Source organism: Cyprinodon tularosa, unplaced genomic scaffold, assembly GCF_016077235.1.
Source record: "Cyprinodon tularosa strain WSP-4 unplaced genomic scaffold, ASM1607723v1 ctg291, whole genome shotgun sequence".
Lineage (NCBI taxonomy): Eukaryota > Metazoa > Chordata > Actinopteri > Cyprinodontiformes > Cyprinodontidae > Cyprinodon > Cyprinodon tularosa.
In genome coordinates this window covers 215,033-228,797 of record NW_024038998.1, presented here as the reverse complement: position 1 = coordinate 228,797, position 13,765 = coordinate 215,033, and the positions used below count along the sequence as shown (strand labels likewise).

General features: G+C 38.5%; 1 protein-coding gene across 1 annotated transcript; it reads right to left on the bottom strand.

Moving 5' to 3' along the window:
• Positions 1–2,937, bottom strand: gem (GTP binding protein overexpressed in skeletal muscle). Its single transcript, XM_038291016.1, has 4 exons — positions 2,349–2,937; positions 1,534–1,610; positions 1,252–1,456; positions 1–822 (listed from the first exon to the last, which is right to left on the bottom strand). The coding sequence occupies exons 1-4, from the start codon at positions 2,701–2,703 to the stop codon at positions 539–541; spliced, it is 921 nt and encodes a 306-aa protein (XP_038146944.1). The 5' UTR covers positions 2,704–2,937; the 3' UTR covers positions 1–538.
• Between the last annotated feature and the right edge of the window lie 10,828 nt (positions 2,938–13,765).

Here is a 13,765-nt window from a genome sequence, read left to right as displayed (position 1 = left end):
TTACAAACAAAAGACCTCTCTTTATTTCTTCAAACAATTGCAAAATAGCAAAATGCAACACGTGTTCAATCTTTTTACACTTACTGCATCAAACACTGCATCAGCAAGAAAAAACAAAATGTGTAATTATTACAGAGGCCTTCAAAATGATATATGAAGAAAAATGGGGGGCAGGTGATTTAGGATTTGGCAAAATATGGAAAAAAAATATGAAGAGAAAAAAGTTTAAAGAAAACAGAAGGAAAAGATCACAGCTTTTTTTTTTTTTTCCATTAAATGCATCAGATACCATAGATCTGTCCCATGATTTATGACATGTCCAACTGATACAGTCCACTCAGTTTGATGACAGCACATATAGGTAGGTATGCTGCACACCTGCACCACCACCTTTGCTGATGGGGGGTGGATGGCGAAACATCCAACTCATGGCTCCTCAGAGGCAGTGAAGGTCTGTCCAGCTTTGTCCACAGCTATTTACCTCCAACCTTTAACCTGTTTAACCTTCTCAGGTGTTTCCACCCGCATTCAGTGTGTTCTAAAGCACTGACAGATTGTGACAGGATTTGGATTTAAGCCAGAACGCCATGTTGGGATTGTTTTTCGCCACCACTTTGTCCAGGAAACGCTTGGCCCTAACGGGAAGGCTGTCTCTGCGTTTGTCACTGTGTATGTGCCTGCGACGTCTGTTGTCCTCTTTGGAGTCTCGTCGCAAGCGCAGCTGCCTCACGATGCCGTAAAAAGCCTCCCAGACGTTGTGCTGCATGGCTGCGGAGGTCTCGATGAATTTGCAGTCAAACACGGCCGCACAAGCACGGGCCTCTGAGAAACAGAAAAGAAAATCCTTTAGATATTTTTATACTTCAATGCTTTGTTGAAATATCCATGTGCCTGCTTGTTGACATCTAGTCAGGCTACAAACCAAACATTTGACATGTTATCTATCTGAGAGACCACCGTACTTTCTCTATGCGTAATCATAGCACTGGTTGTATGTCTGATGCCTCCATCCTGCAGGAGGATGAACCTCCACTGCAGTCTCATGTCTTTTAATGCCTGTATTGTATTCTTAAGTGTTATTCAGACAGATTTGCTCACCTAAGATGTGGATCTTTGCAGCATTTAAAAATAAACTATTCAGTTTATAGTTAGTACGTGCTACATCTTTGTTGAACTATCACATGGAATACACACAAATGTGTGGTTCCTAACTTGGCAGACTGTTTAAAAATTCTGATAATGCCTTCTTACCACTTGTCGACACCTCTCTGCGCCTCACCAGGTCGCACTTGTTCCCCACCAGGATTATAGGGGTGTGCCGGGCAGGACGGAAGCGCCGTAGAGTTATCCGGAGCTCAGAAGCTCGCAGGAAGGATGCCCGGTCAGTAATAGAGTAGAGCAGCAGGTAGGCATCACCTATCTGCATGAAGCGCTCCTGAGTCCACTCATCACCTTTCTGAAAAGATGAGAAAGAGTTAAATAAAGGTTGGAGAATGCAGGGCAGCATCCAGGGTACAGTGTATGTTATCTCACCTCTGCATCCCAGGTATCCAGCAGGTTTATTGTTGCAGGCTCTCCATCAACCTCAATTTCCCTCTCAGACACTTCATCTAAATATAAACATGGAAATAATCTTCATTTGTATGTATTCAATGTTATTCTTCAAGTCTTAATATAGACATGTTTTCCCCTACTTCCATCAGATTATCCCCTAAGGCTCTACCAAATATTTGTATGATTTTATTATCAGATAACATGGGCGGATCTTGGTAGAGCCAAAAGGGGCCTTTGCCCCCGTAGAACTGGTCCTGGGGCCCCATTATGGCCCCTGTTCGCAAGACATAATACAAAAAAGAATTCTAATGATGATTTTCGCTGGAGCAGACATAATAACTGATTAGTCCCTTTTTCTTATTTATTAGTTTTACTGATTTAAATAATACTGGTAATTTTTCATGAAAAATAAGTCAAAATATGTAATATTTCTGAACGATGATCATCAAATAATGGCAATTTTTTGTCTTTTAGTGGATAACTAATTAATTGAGTTGCTTTATTTTCATGGTAAAGGACTTTTAAATTTGGATAAAGTAAAATAAACAATTTTAAGCCAAAAATACTTTTTTTTTTTTTTTGAAACAACATAAAGTTTAATTCAACTAATTGATGTGGACATTTCACTTAATTCAGAGCAGAGCTTTAAGAGGTTCTTTGGTTCTGGGCTCTCTTAATATATTTTAAATAATAAATATTGCCCCTTTTTTGTATCTTATATTTTTCTGTGTCCCCACCCTGAGCAGCCAGTAAATCTTATCTAGAAGTAAATAATCATTTTCAACATGTCTTACCTCCACACAGCTCATAGTCATCACTGTCCATGCTGTCCGCCGCGCCTGCGAAGATGCTGGTGAAAGACGTCTTTCCGACCCCGCTGGCCCCAAGCAGAACCACCCGGTAGGGGCTCCCGGGCTCCAACGCTCCCCCGACGGAGTCAACGGAGATAACCGAGTCTGAGGACGACCAGCTCCCGCGGCTGCACTCCGACTCCCCGGTGGAGCTCGCGCAGGACTTGGAGCGCGAGATGCAGGCAGGCACGCGGGCCAGGAGCCCGTCCGGGAGGAGGTGGCTGCCCGGGTCACAGATGCTCCAGCGGTGGAGCTCCGTTTGGAGGCGAAGACTGTGCCGCCGTACGCTGGACAGCATGGTGCTAATTTAGGATCTTTTTCAATGAAAACAACCCAAAGTAAAGCTATTGATATAATAAAAAACAAACTTTTCCCTGATGAGCAGCTTCAGAAACAGATCAGACAGCTTCTAAAGAGCGAGTAAAATTAAAAACAGAGAAAAGTGCTGCATCAATACAGATCCTGAACTCCTAGAGCGCCTTGTCCAGTCTGAGCATCCTCTGTCTGCAGCTCTGTGTTTTCATGGGGTTTCCCTGCTGGCTTTTATAGGGGAGGAGAGGGACATCCACTGTGAGGATCCATAGGAGCAAAGAGCTCAGCTTAGTGGGGCTGGGTTAGTTTTTTTTCAACGTTTTGCAGCTGAAAAAAAATATTTTTCCACATTAAAATACAAAGAAATAGATGATAAGATAGATGGTCAATATTTTTCTATAAAAAACTGTAACAGCAAAAAAATTATAGTGTAAATATCAAGAAATGTAATTCTTATCAAATTATTGAAACCATAGTTACAGACACTGAAATTGAAAGGATTTTTTTTTTTATTTGAACAGATTCATCCATACTCATCTAAATAGATTATTTTAATGTGGAGGACTTATACATACTGTATGTGGTCAACAAGAGGACTGGTAATGAAGAATGAATCATGAGAAGACACTTTACTAAACAAAAGTGTTTCTTAAAGGAACTATAGTTTTCAAAATGCTGGTGAAGATTCTCAGTCATCCAGGTCATAGTCATAAAAAAAAAAAAAAAAGAAACACAATTCACTGGACTTGGTTTCCAAGTTTGAAGATGTTTTACTTCCCATCCAGGAAGCTTTTTCAATTCAAAATGTCAGGAATAGCATTGAGTTTGAGGTTTTATACAACAGCAACAAATAAAGCAGATATACAGGTGCTGGTCATAAAATTAGAATATCATGAAAAAGTAGATTGATTTCAGTAATTCCATTTAAAAAGTGAAACTTGTATATTATATTCATACATTACATACAAACTCATATATTTCAGATGTTTATTTTGTTTAATTTTGATGATTACAAATGACAACAAATGAAAATCTCAAATTCATCATATCAGAAAATTAGAATATTGTGAAAAGGTTCAAAATTGATGGCCCCTGGTGCCACACTCTAATCAGCTAATTAACTCAAACCACCTGCAAAAGCCTTTAAATGGTCTTTCAGTCTAGTTCTATAGGCTACACAATCATGGGGAAGACTGCTGACTTGACAGTTGTCCAAAAGACGACCATCGACGCCTTGCACAAGGAGGGCAAGACACAAAAGGTCATCGCTAAAGAGGCTGGCTGTTCACAGAGCTCAGTGTCCAAGCACATTAATAGAGAGGCGAAGGGAAGGAAAAGATGTGGTCGAAAAAAGTGTACAAGCAAGAGAGATAACCGCACCCTGGAGAGGATTGTGAAACAAAACCCCTTCAAAAATGTGGGGGAGATTCACAAAGAGTGGACTGCAGCTGGAGTGAGTGCTTCAAGAACCACCACACACAGACGTATGAAAGACATGGGTTTCTGCTGTCGCATTCCTTGTGTCAAGCCACTCTTGAGCCACAGACAGCGTCAGAAGCGTCTTGCCTGGGCTAAAGAGAAACAGGACTGGACTGCTGGTGAGTGGTCCAAAGTCATGTTCTCTGATGAAAGTAAATTTTGCATTTCCTTTGGAAATCAAGGTCCTAGAGTCTGGAGGAAAAGAAGAGAGGCACTTCATCCACGTTGCTTGAAGTCCAGTGTAAAGTTTCCACAGTCAGTGATGGTTTGGGGTGCCATGTCATCTGCTGGTGTTGGTCCATTGTGTTTTCTGAGGTCCAGGGTCAACGCAGCCACATACCAGGAAGTTTTAGAGCACTTCATGCTTCCTGCAGCTGACCAACTTTTTGGAGATGCAGATTTCATTTTCCAACAGGACTTGGCACCTGCACACAGTGCCAAAGCTACCAGTACCTGGTTGAAGGACCATGGTATCCCTGTTCTTAATTGGCCAGCAAACTCTCCTGACCTTAACCCCATAGAAAATCTATGGGGTATTGTGAAGAAGAAGATGCAATACACCAGACCCAACAATTCAGAAGAGCTAAAAGCCACTATTAGAGCAACCTGGGCTATCATAACACCTGAGCAGTGCCACAGACTGATCGACTCCATGCCACGCCGCATTGCTGCAGTAATACAGGCCAAAGGAGGCCCAACTAAATACTGAGTGCTGTACATGCTCATACTTTTCATGTTCATACTTTTCAGTTGGCCAACATTTCTATAAATCCTTTGTTTTTATTGGTCTTCAGTAATATTCTAATTTTCTGATATGATGAATTTGAGATTTTCATTTGTTGTCATTTGTAATCATCAAAATTAAACAAAATAAACATCTGAAATATATGAGTTTGTATGTAATGTATGAATATAATATACAAGTTTCACTTTTTAAATGGAATTACTGAAATCAATCTACTTTTTCATGATATTCTAATTTTATGACCAGCACCTGTAAGACCGTTTATTAAGCTGAGATCGTGCTACCTGGTAATTACTGCAGATAGGGAAACCACAATAATAGACTCGGTGGATCGATGAAAGCCAGGATAAAATAAGGCAAGGATGTATGAAAGGATATGTCACAATTTCCAGGTGTTTGGGTCTTGATCTTATTTCATTTTTTCAGTATTTACTTTGTTCATTGTGCTTTGTATTTAAGCTCATTTGTAGTCAATCTTTCTTGCTGGGCTCTCCCTTTAAACTGTCTGTTATCATTTGAGAATCTTTATCAATATGAGACTATATTGACATTTTGAAGAGACATCTGTTTCAGAATGCACATTTAACCACTACCTTCCTAGCATACTTCATTTTTCTTTATCCATGCTTATTGGTCTAATTCCTGCCATGCAAGGCCTTATAATAAGTTTTTTATTTTATTCATTTAAAAAACAAGCCCTCAGCTTTTTTTGTTTTTAGTCTCTGCATTTTGGTGTTTTCACTAGTAAAACATGACAGGATGATAAAGGAATGAATGGTGAAAGGATGCAAAAACAGCCATTTTGCAATGAGTGGACTGATAGATTGCATGAATGATAGATGCATAAATAGATACACAAATAATTAGATGGACATTTTAAGACATTACATTTTCAAAAGATTATCCATGCTTTGCATTTCTTTCTATCTATCTATGTCTCTATCTATGTATCTATCTATCTATGTGTCTCTCTATCTATCTATGTGTCTCTCTATCTATCTATGTATCTATCTATCTATCTATCTATCTATCTATCTATCTATCTATCTATCTATCTATCTATCTATCTATGTATGTATGTATGTATGTATGTATGTATGTATGTATGTATGTATGTATGTACGTACGTACGTATCTATCTATCTATCTATCTATCTATCTATCTATCTATCTATCTATCTATCTATCTATCTATCTTATTGCTCCCAGTAATCTGTCTGTCTGACTAACATAAATATATATACATAAGTATATATCTATACATACGTATAATATAAATTTGACAGGAAAGTATTGTTAATTGGCTCCGTTGTTTTCAGCTATTTCCCACCTAAATACCTGCTGCTACAGAAATCAGTGCAGCACAAATTAAGGTCTTAAATGTTTTCTGAGTTTGATTTTTTCCCCCCCGTCAATGCTGGGATTTGTAAATTCCCTGTTAAAAGCAGAAAGATGGGAAACAAAGCAGTGCGTCACTGGCATTTCTCATCCGTTCTCCTCTCAACTCAAAGTTTCTGAAAATAAAAAAACCCCAAACAAATCCTGTCGATATTTTTGGTTCACATTGCTATCCTAAATTGTCGACGTACAAAACAATAAACATTAGACTGTCCTCCTCCATTGCTTTCTGCACTTTTTTAACCCTGCACACATTTTGACATCTACAGTGACAGATTAAAGAATATTCTCTGTGTAGTTGTGAAGCAGAGTTGGAAAGCAGAGGGGAAAAGCCTTGTCCTCTAGAGCAGCTTGTCGACCAGCTCACTGCACAAGGCACGTGTCAGGGTAAGAACAAAAACAGAGGATTACTTGTTTTGAAAAAAAAAGATAAAGCAAAGTGGATAAAAAGACTATTAAAAACTTCAGCAGAAAATCTCTGCTCGTCCAGCTTGCCTTAGTGTCCAGGACTGTGATGTTGAGTCCCTGCTGTCCATCAGCAAGTACCAATAATTATTTCTTTTTTTTTTTGTAATAAAGGATTTATCCTCTTGGCTGAAACAAATGTATCTATTTTAAAAGTTTGATTTTTCTTCACTTGCGTAATAAAGAATGCATTTTAAGGAGTTTTACTATCTTTGCAGGGAGTGCAAAGAAGAAGTCTGTGCATGTTCTTTGCATGTTGCAGTTAGATAATGTTTATACCTAAATTCGAAAACCTTGAAGTTACAAGTGTAGGCATGATAAAAACTACAGAATAATAAAATTAGATACTGTGAGAACATTCTGTGAAATTATCTTAGAGCAAAATATAAGATTATTTGGGGTCTTTTATCAAAATAACTGTTAAAATGGATGGAAGTTCCACATTGCTTTGTTTAGATCTGCTCCAAAGCGCAGCGTAGGAGTTCCTCAGAGGACATGATAGTAACCAGTCCAACTCCTGGGTAGATAATTAACAGACATTACAACACCGATTAACAAAGGGACAATAAATTATTTGCAAATTCTACTTTTACCTTCGGGTTCTCCGCATTGAAGCGTAAAGTCGAGACAAATTCCAACTTTAAAGTTCTTTATAGAATCTAAACTTTTTATTTTTACAACACAGTCTCAGGAAGAATATTTTTAATTCTTTTGACAGGGCATGTGATTTATCTTCTTACCTAAAATATATTTATATCCAATGTACTACAATATAAAAGTGCATTTTTTTTTTGGTTATGTCTATGCAGCACTAGTTCTACGGTGAGTGAAATTAGGCCAAGATGAAAGACATAAGGTGTGGCTCCAAGATGATAACGAAGTCCGATATCAAAGAACCAACGTTCAAACATGGCAGCTGATTCATTAGGTGTGGGAATGTTTGTTGCAGCTTATCTTAGTATAAGGCTTGTTGCAGAGTTCACTGTCAAAAGAAAGTGAATTAAAACTCTTCATGAACATTTAAGATTAAATCTACTTGTTGCATTATTATTATTATAACAATAAGGTGAATCAGAACAAAATGACAAAATGTTCAGACGCTCCGTCCCATCAGCTCTGAACATGTGAATCTTTATATTCCAAAACATGACAACTGTGCAGAAAAAGAGGGTTGTTCCAGTAACTGTAGGATTATTATTATTTGTTTTCTTTTTTTTCACTGTTGTTTTTCAAGTTATGCATGGGGCGGCGGCCTAATCTGTGTGACCTGCTGCTGTGTATTACAGCTCTGATCTGATCTGCCTGACAGATGACCAGACAACATTAAAATCCCTGTTAAGTGCTGGAGGGGAACCAGGGTCGGGAGGAGGGAGGGAGGGAGGAACGCTGAGGCCGGCTGCAGATTGGCGGGGCCATGTTGATGGCTACGATGCCTGCTGAGTGTGGGTTGACCTCTTTCTTTTCTATTCTTCCACATCACAGAAGCTCACTGTTTATTAAGGCCACAGCCACCACCACAAACACTAGTGGTGGACCAGTTTGGCTGTAAACTTATTTGGGTCTAAGCCAATATAGATCTATGTTTAGACAAATTAAAATGGACTGTAATGCCTATTTGAAAATAGTGATGTTGAGAGTAGAGGGTCAAATATTTTAGCCTTCTTTTAATTCCACTGATGTGACTTTGTTCATACTCTGACTTAAGGGCCAACAAGAGCTTCATTAAAACAGGAACCTGAAGTTTAATTCCTTCCTGTATCACTCAGCTGTTTTCTCAGAATTGGTTAATTTATGATCAAACGATAGTCTGCCTTTTGCTGCAGACAGGGTATCGGGTTCAATTAAAAGGCTGGTGAGACTCATAAAGAGAAGGGTTATATGTTTTCTAAGCCTATCTTGTCCCTGCATCAAGTCTTTTTCTACTTTCTTCTATTACTTTCAGTGTCGGTGTGTCCTGATGTGATTATTCATGCAAAATGTTTTCTTAAGGCAACTTGTCTTTGTCGCCCATTAAAGGTCAGCAGATATCCTTAACACACAAAATAGATATGTTAGAACCAGTAACACTTAATATTTGGAGTTTTTTAGGCACTAGTGGCTCGTTTTTCTGACAGTAGGCTGACAGGAAAGGGGGTATGAGAAAGGGGGAGAGACATGCGGGAAAAGACCACGGGTCGGATTCAAACCTAAGCTCTCTGTACATGGGTCGTGCACACTAACCACTGGTCCAGCTGTACGCCCAATGGAGGTTTGTTTTAAAGTTGTTTCTTTCACTGTAGGACTAAATCTGTGTTTTACTGTTAACTTGATTGCCCTTCAGTTTTCAGGCTTCACGCTAACCTCCAAACGTACACACATACACATATATTATATATACACACATATATATATATATATATATATATATATATATATATATATACATACATACATACATATACATACAGTGAGGAAAATAAGTATCTGAACACCCTGCTATTTCGCAAGTTCTCCCACATAGAAATCATTGAGGGGTCTGAAATAGTCATTGTAGGTGCATGTCCACTGTGAGAGACATAATCTAAAAAAACCAAAACAATCCAGAAATCAATTTATGATCTATTTCAGCTATTTTTATTTTTTTTTTTTTTGTATGACACAGCTGCAAATAAGAATTTGAACACCTGAGAAAATCAATGTTAATATTTGCTACAGTAGCCTTCGTTACAGAGGTCAAACGTTTCCTTTAGTTTTTCACCAGGTTTGCACAAACTGCACAAAGATCTTCTAAGAACATAATAGGTAGAGTAGAGGTGGACATTTTGAAAGCAGACAAATACTCATTTTCAGCTGTATCATTGAAATACACAGTAAAAAAATTATACATTGTGATTTCTGGATTCTTTTTTTTTTAAGATTATGTATCTCACAGTGGACATCTATCTACGATGACCATCTCAGACTGATCCATGACTTCTAAGTAGCAGAACTGGCAAAATAGCACGGTGTTCAAATACTTAGTTTCCTCATTTTATATACATACAGTGGGGCAAAAAAGTATTTAGTCAGCCACCAATAGTGCAAGTTCTCCCACTTAAAAAGATGAGAGAGGCCGGTAATTTTCATCATAGATATACCTCAACTATGAGAGACAAAATGAGAAAAAAAAATCCAGAAAATCACATTGTCTGATTTTTAAAGAATTTATTTGCAAAATATGGTGGAAAATAAGTATTTGGTCAATAATAAAAGTTAATCTCAATACTTTGTTATATACCCTTTGTTGGCAATGACAGAGATCAAACGTTTTCTGTAAGTCTTCACAAGGTTTTCACACACTGTTGCTGGTATTTTGGCCCATTCCTCCATGCAGATCTCCTCTAGAGCAGTGATGTTCTGGGGCTGTCGCTGGGCAACACGCACTTTCAACTCCCTCCAAAGATTTTCTATGGGGTTGAGATCTGGAGACTGGCTAGGCCACACCAGGACCTTGAAATGCTTCTTACCCAGCCACGTTTCATCTTCAATGCCCTTGCTGATGGAAGGTTTTCACTTAAAATTTGACGATACATGGCCCCATTCATTCTTTCCTTCACACGGATCAGTCGTCCTGGTCCCTTAGCAGAAAAACCGCCCCAAAGCATGATGTTTCCACCCCCATGCTTCACTGTAGGTATGGTGTTCTTTGGATGCAACTCAGCATTCTCTCTCCTCCAATCACGATGAGTAGAGTTTTTACCAAAAAGTTCTATTTTGGTTTCATCTGACCATATGATATTCTCCCAGTCATCGTCTGGATCATCCAAATGCTCTCTAGCAAACTTGAGACGGGCCTTGACATGTACTGGCTTAAGCAGGGGGACACGTCTGGCACTGCAGGATTTGAGTCCCTGGCGGCGTAGTGTGTTACTGATGGTAGCCTTTGTTACTTTGGTCCCAGCTCTCTGCAGGTCATTCACTAGGTCCCCCCGTGTGGTTCTGGGATTTTTACTCACCGTTCTTGTGATCATTTTGACCCCACGGGGTGAGATCTTGCGTGGAGCCCCAGATCGAGGAAGATTATCAGTGGTCTTGTATGTTTTCCAATTTCTAATAATTGATCCCACAGTTGATTTCTTCACACCAAGCTGTTTACCTATTGCAGATTCAGACTTCCCAGCCTGGTGCAGGTCTATAATTTTGTTTCGGGTGTCCTTTGACAGCTCTCTAGTTTTGGCCATGGTGGAGTTTAGAGTGTGACTGTTTGAGGTTGTGCACAGGTGTCTTTGATACTGATAACGGGTTCAAACAGGTGCCATTAATGAAGGTAACGAGTGGAGGACAGAGGAGCCTTTTTACAGAAGAAGTTACAGGTCTGTGAGAGCCAGAAATCTTGCTTGTTTGTAACTGACCAAATACTTATTTTCCACCATATTTTGCAAATAAATTCTTTAAAAATCAGACAATGTGATTTTCTGGATTTTTTTTCTTCTCATTTTGTCTCTCATAGTTGAGGTATATCTATGATGAAAATTACCGGCCTCTCTCATCTTTTTGAGTGGGAGAACTTGCACTATTGGTGGCTGACTAAATACTTTTTTGCCCCACTGTATATATATATATATATATATATATATATATATATATATATATATATATATATATATATATATATATATATACACACACACACATTTTTAAACATTGGGGAATAAAGTTTGGAGCTAAAAATGTTTTTGCCACTCACTTTTGTTTGATCTTTATCTAAAACTGAAAAATGATGTAATCAAATTCCATATTTTTGCTAAATTAATAGGAATAATTTGTAACCAGGAAACACTTATATTTCTTACTTAAAAAATATCTATATTCAAACAGCAAACAAAACTTTTTATCATTTCTTTTTAGGAATTCAGCATTTCAATAGGACATTATAACTACTTCTACACCAGATTATATCAGGATTCTCTGACTGTGGGTGGAGATGCCCTCCAGGATGTTGATAAGACATGTTTTAGGTTCTGAGACAAAAAAAAAACATAAAAAAAAATAAATAAAAGAAATTGTTCTGGTAATAAAGATAATAAAATCACAAGAGAAATTAAGATCAGATATAAGTTTTACAAGTTCTTGTTTCTTTTTTTCTCTTCAAAGCTGTAAACTATTAATGCTCAGATCAGTGGAAGAGAGAAAATAATTGCCATTGGGTGACAGAAGGGTAATCAATATTTATTGGATTCCAGTCTCTATCACAGAGGACAGTGTGCTCTTTTTACCAGGGTCAAATATTAGACACCAGCTCTAGGGTGGAGTGGAGGAGAGGCTGGATTCTTTGTTTAACAATTAATATCTGCTCTACTTTTCCAATGCCACCAGACCAGAAGCTACATTCAAGTTAGCATACTGTATCTATAACCCCCACCCCCGTTCATAGACATGATCACAGTGGGGATCAAGTGACATGTTAATGTTACTCTGAACAGAGAAAACTACAGAAAATACCAACACCACTGACATTAGAGGGAATCAATATAAGCTGCTCACATGGAGCAAATCTGTCTGCATGCACACAGCTGTCAGCCTCTCTACACATCCAGATGTAAACAATCCATTTATTCAGTCCCTAAAGCCGTTCTCTGATCTGCTGGGCTCCACTTCAGATTATGGGGAGGGGTTTACTCATACAATGAGCAGCACGTGGCCTCAGTGACCGAGACAGACGTGATAAAGATCGATATCCTGCCTCGTCGAGGGACACTCATCTATTGGGCACATGTCCGATAACAATGCCCCCTTACAACCCATCTGTTCTCCAACAGAAAGCAGCTGGTAAAGCCGAGCAACGGCAACAGTTTACAGTAAGTTGCTTGGTGATAGTTGCACCAAAGATTTCTCTCTAAAACATTTTTTTCCCTTTTAAATTTAAAAGCCTTGCAGGGAATTAATATGAAACGTTGGTTTAGATTTTTATGGAAACATGGAGAATAATTTGAACTTTTCTGATGTTTCACAAAGCAGCAGAAGCAGCTTTAAGCCAAAATCTTCAACAACGACCATGACAAGACTATGTGGATCAATTAAGGCACCTTATAACATCTTATAATAATCAGAGCTGAGAGGAAATCCATTAAGCTATTTGATAACAAATTCATTAAAGGCTGAAAAATCAGTTACTAAATGCAGCTTTGGATCACTTGAATCACATACACTTTATGAAACTGCATTTTGCCATTTATCTTGGTTAGTGGACATTATTAGGAATCTAATGAAATGTTTAATCAAATATAAAAATAATCAACTACAACTTACTTGTGAAAACCTTTAAATAAAAAGGGACACATTTTGTTGACAGAGGCGTTGGATGTAGGAGTTTGCTCTAGCATCGTAAGGTTGACGGTTCAAGGCCCAGCTCCAGCTTTCAGTGTCGTTCTTTCCTTGGGCAAGACACTTCACCTGCATTGTCAACTGATGGTGGTCAGAGGGTGAGGTGGTGCCGGTGTATGGCAGCCTCATTTCTGTCAGAGAGCCCCAGGGCAGCTGTGGCTACAATGTAGCTTGCCATCAGTGTGTGAGTGAATGACTGAATATATTGTAAAGCGCTTTGGTCAGGTCCTCTGACTTAAAAAAGCGCTAAATAAGTACAGGCCATTTACCAGTTTAAATGTCATCTCATATTTGTTGCACCAGTTTTCATCTCAACATTCAACAGTATGAAGTGATCCGCTGTTATCAGACTGATCGCTCCCCACATTTTCTGTCTAATCAGTCTCTCCTATGGGTTTCTCCTCACCTTTATAAATCAAATAATTCGTCAAATTTTATGTATTGTGCAAATGTAAAATATTCCATGTATGATCATTGACCTCTCTTCAGGATGCTGTGTGTGCGCTGGCATTAGTGGGCTGAAAGGAAATGATGTCTTTCTAAAACCAACTCCATAGGGTTTATCAAATTCACCATCAGACAAAAAAAGAAATGTTTAAAATTTTTTTTAAACCCAATA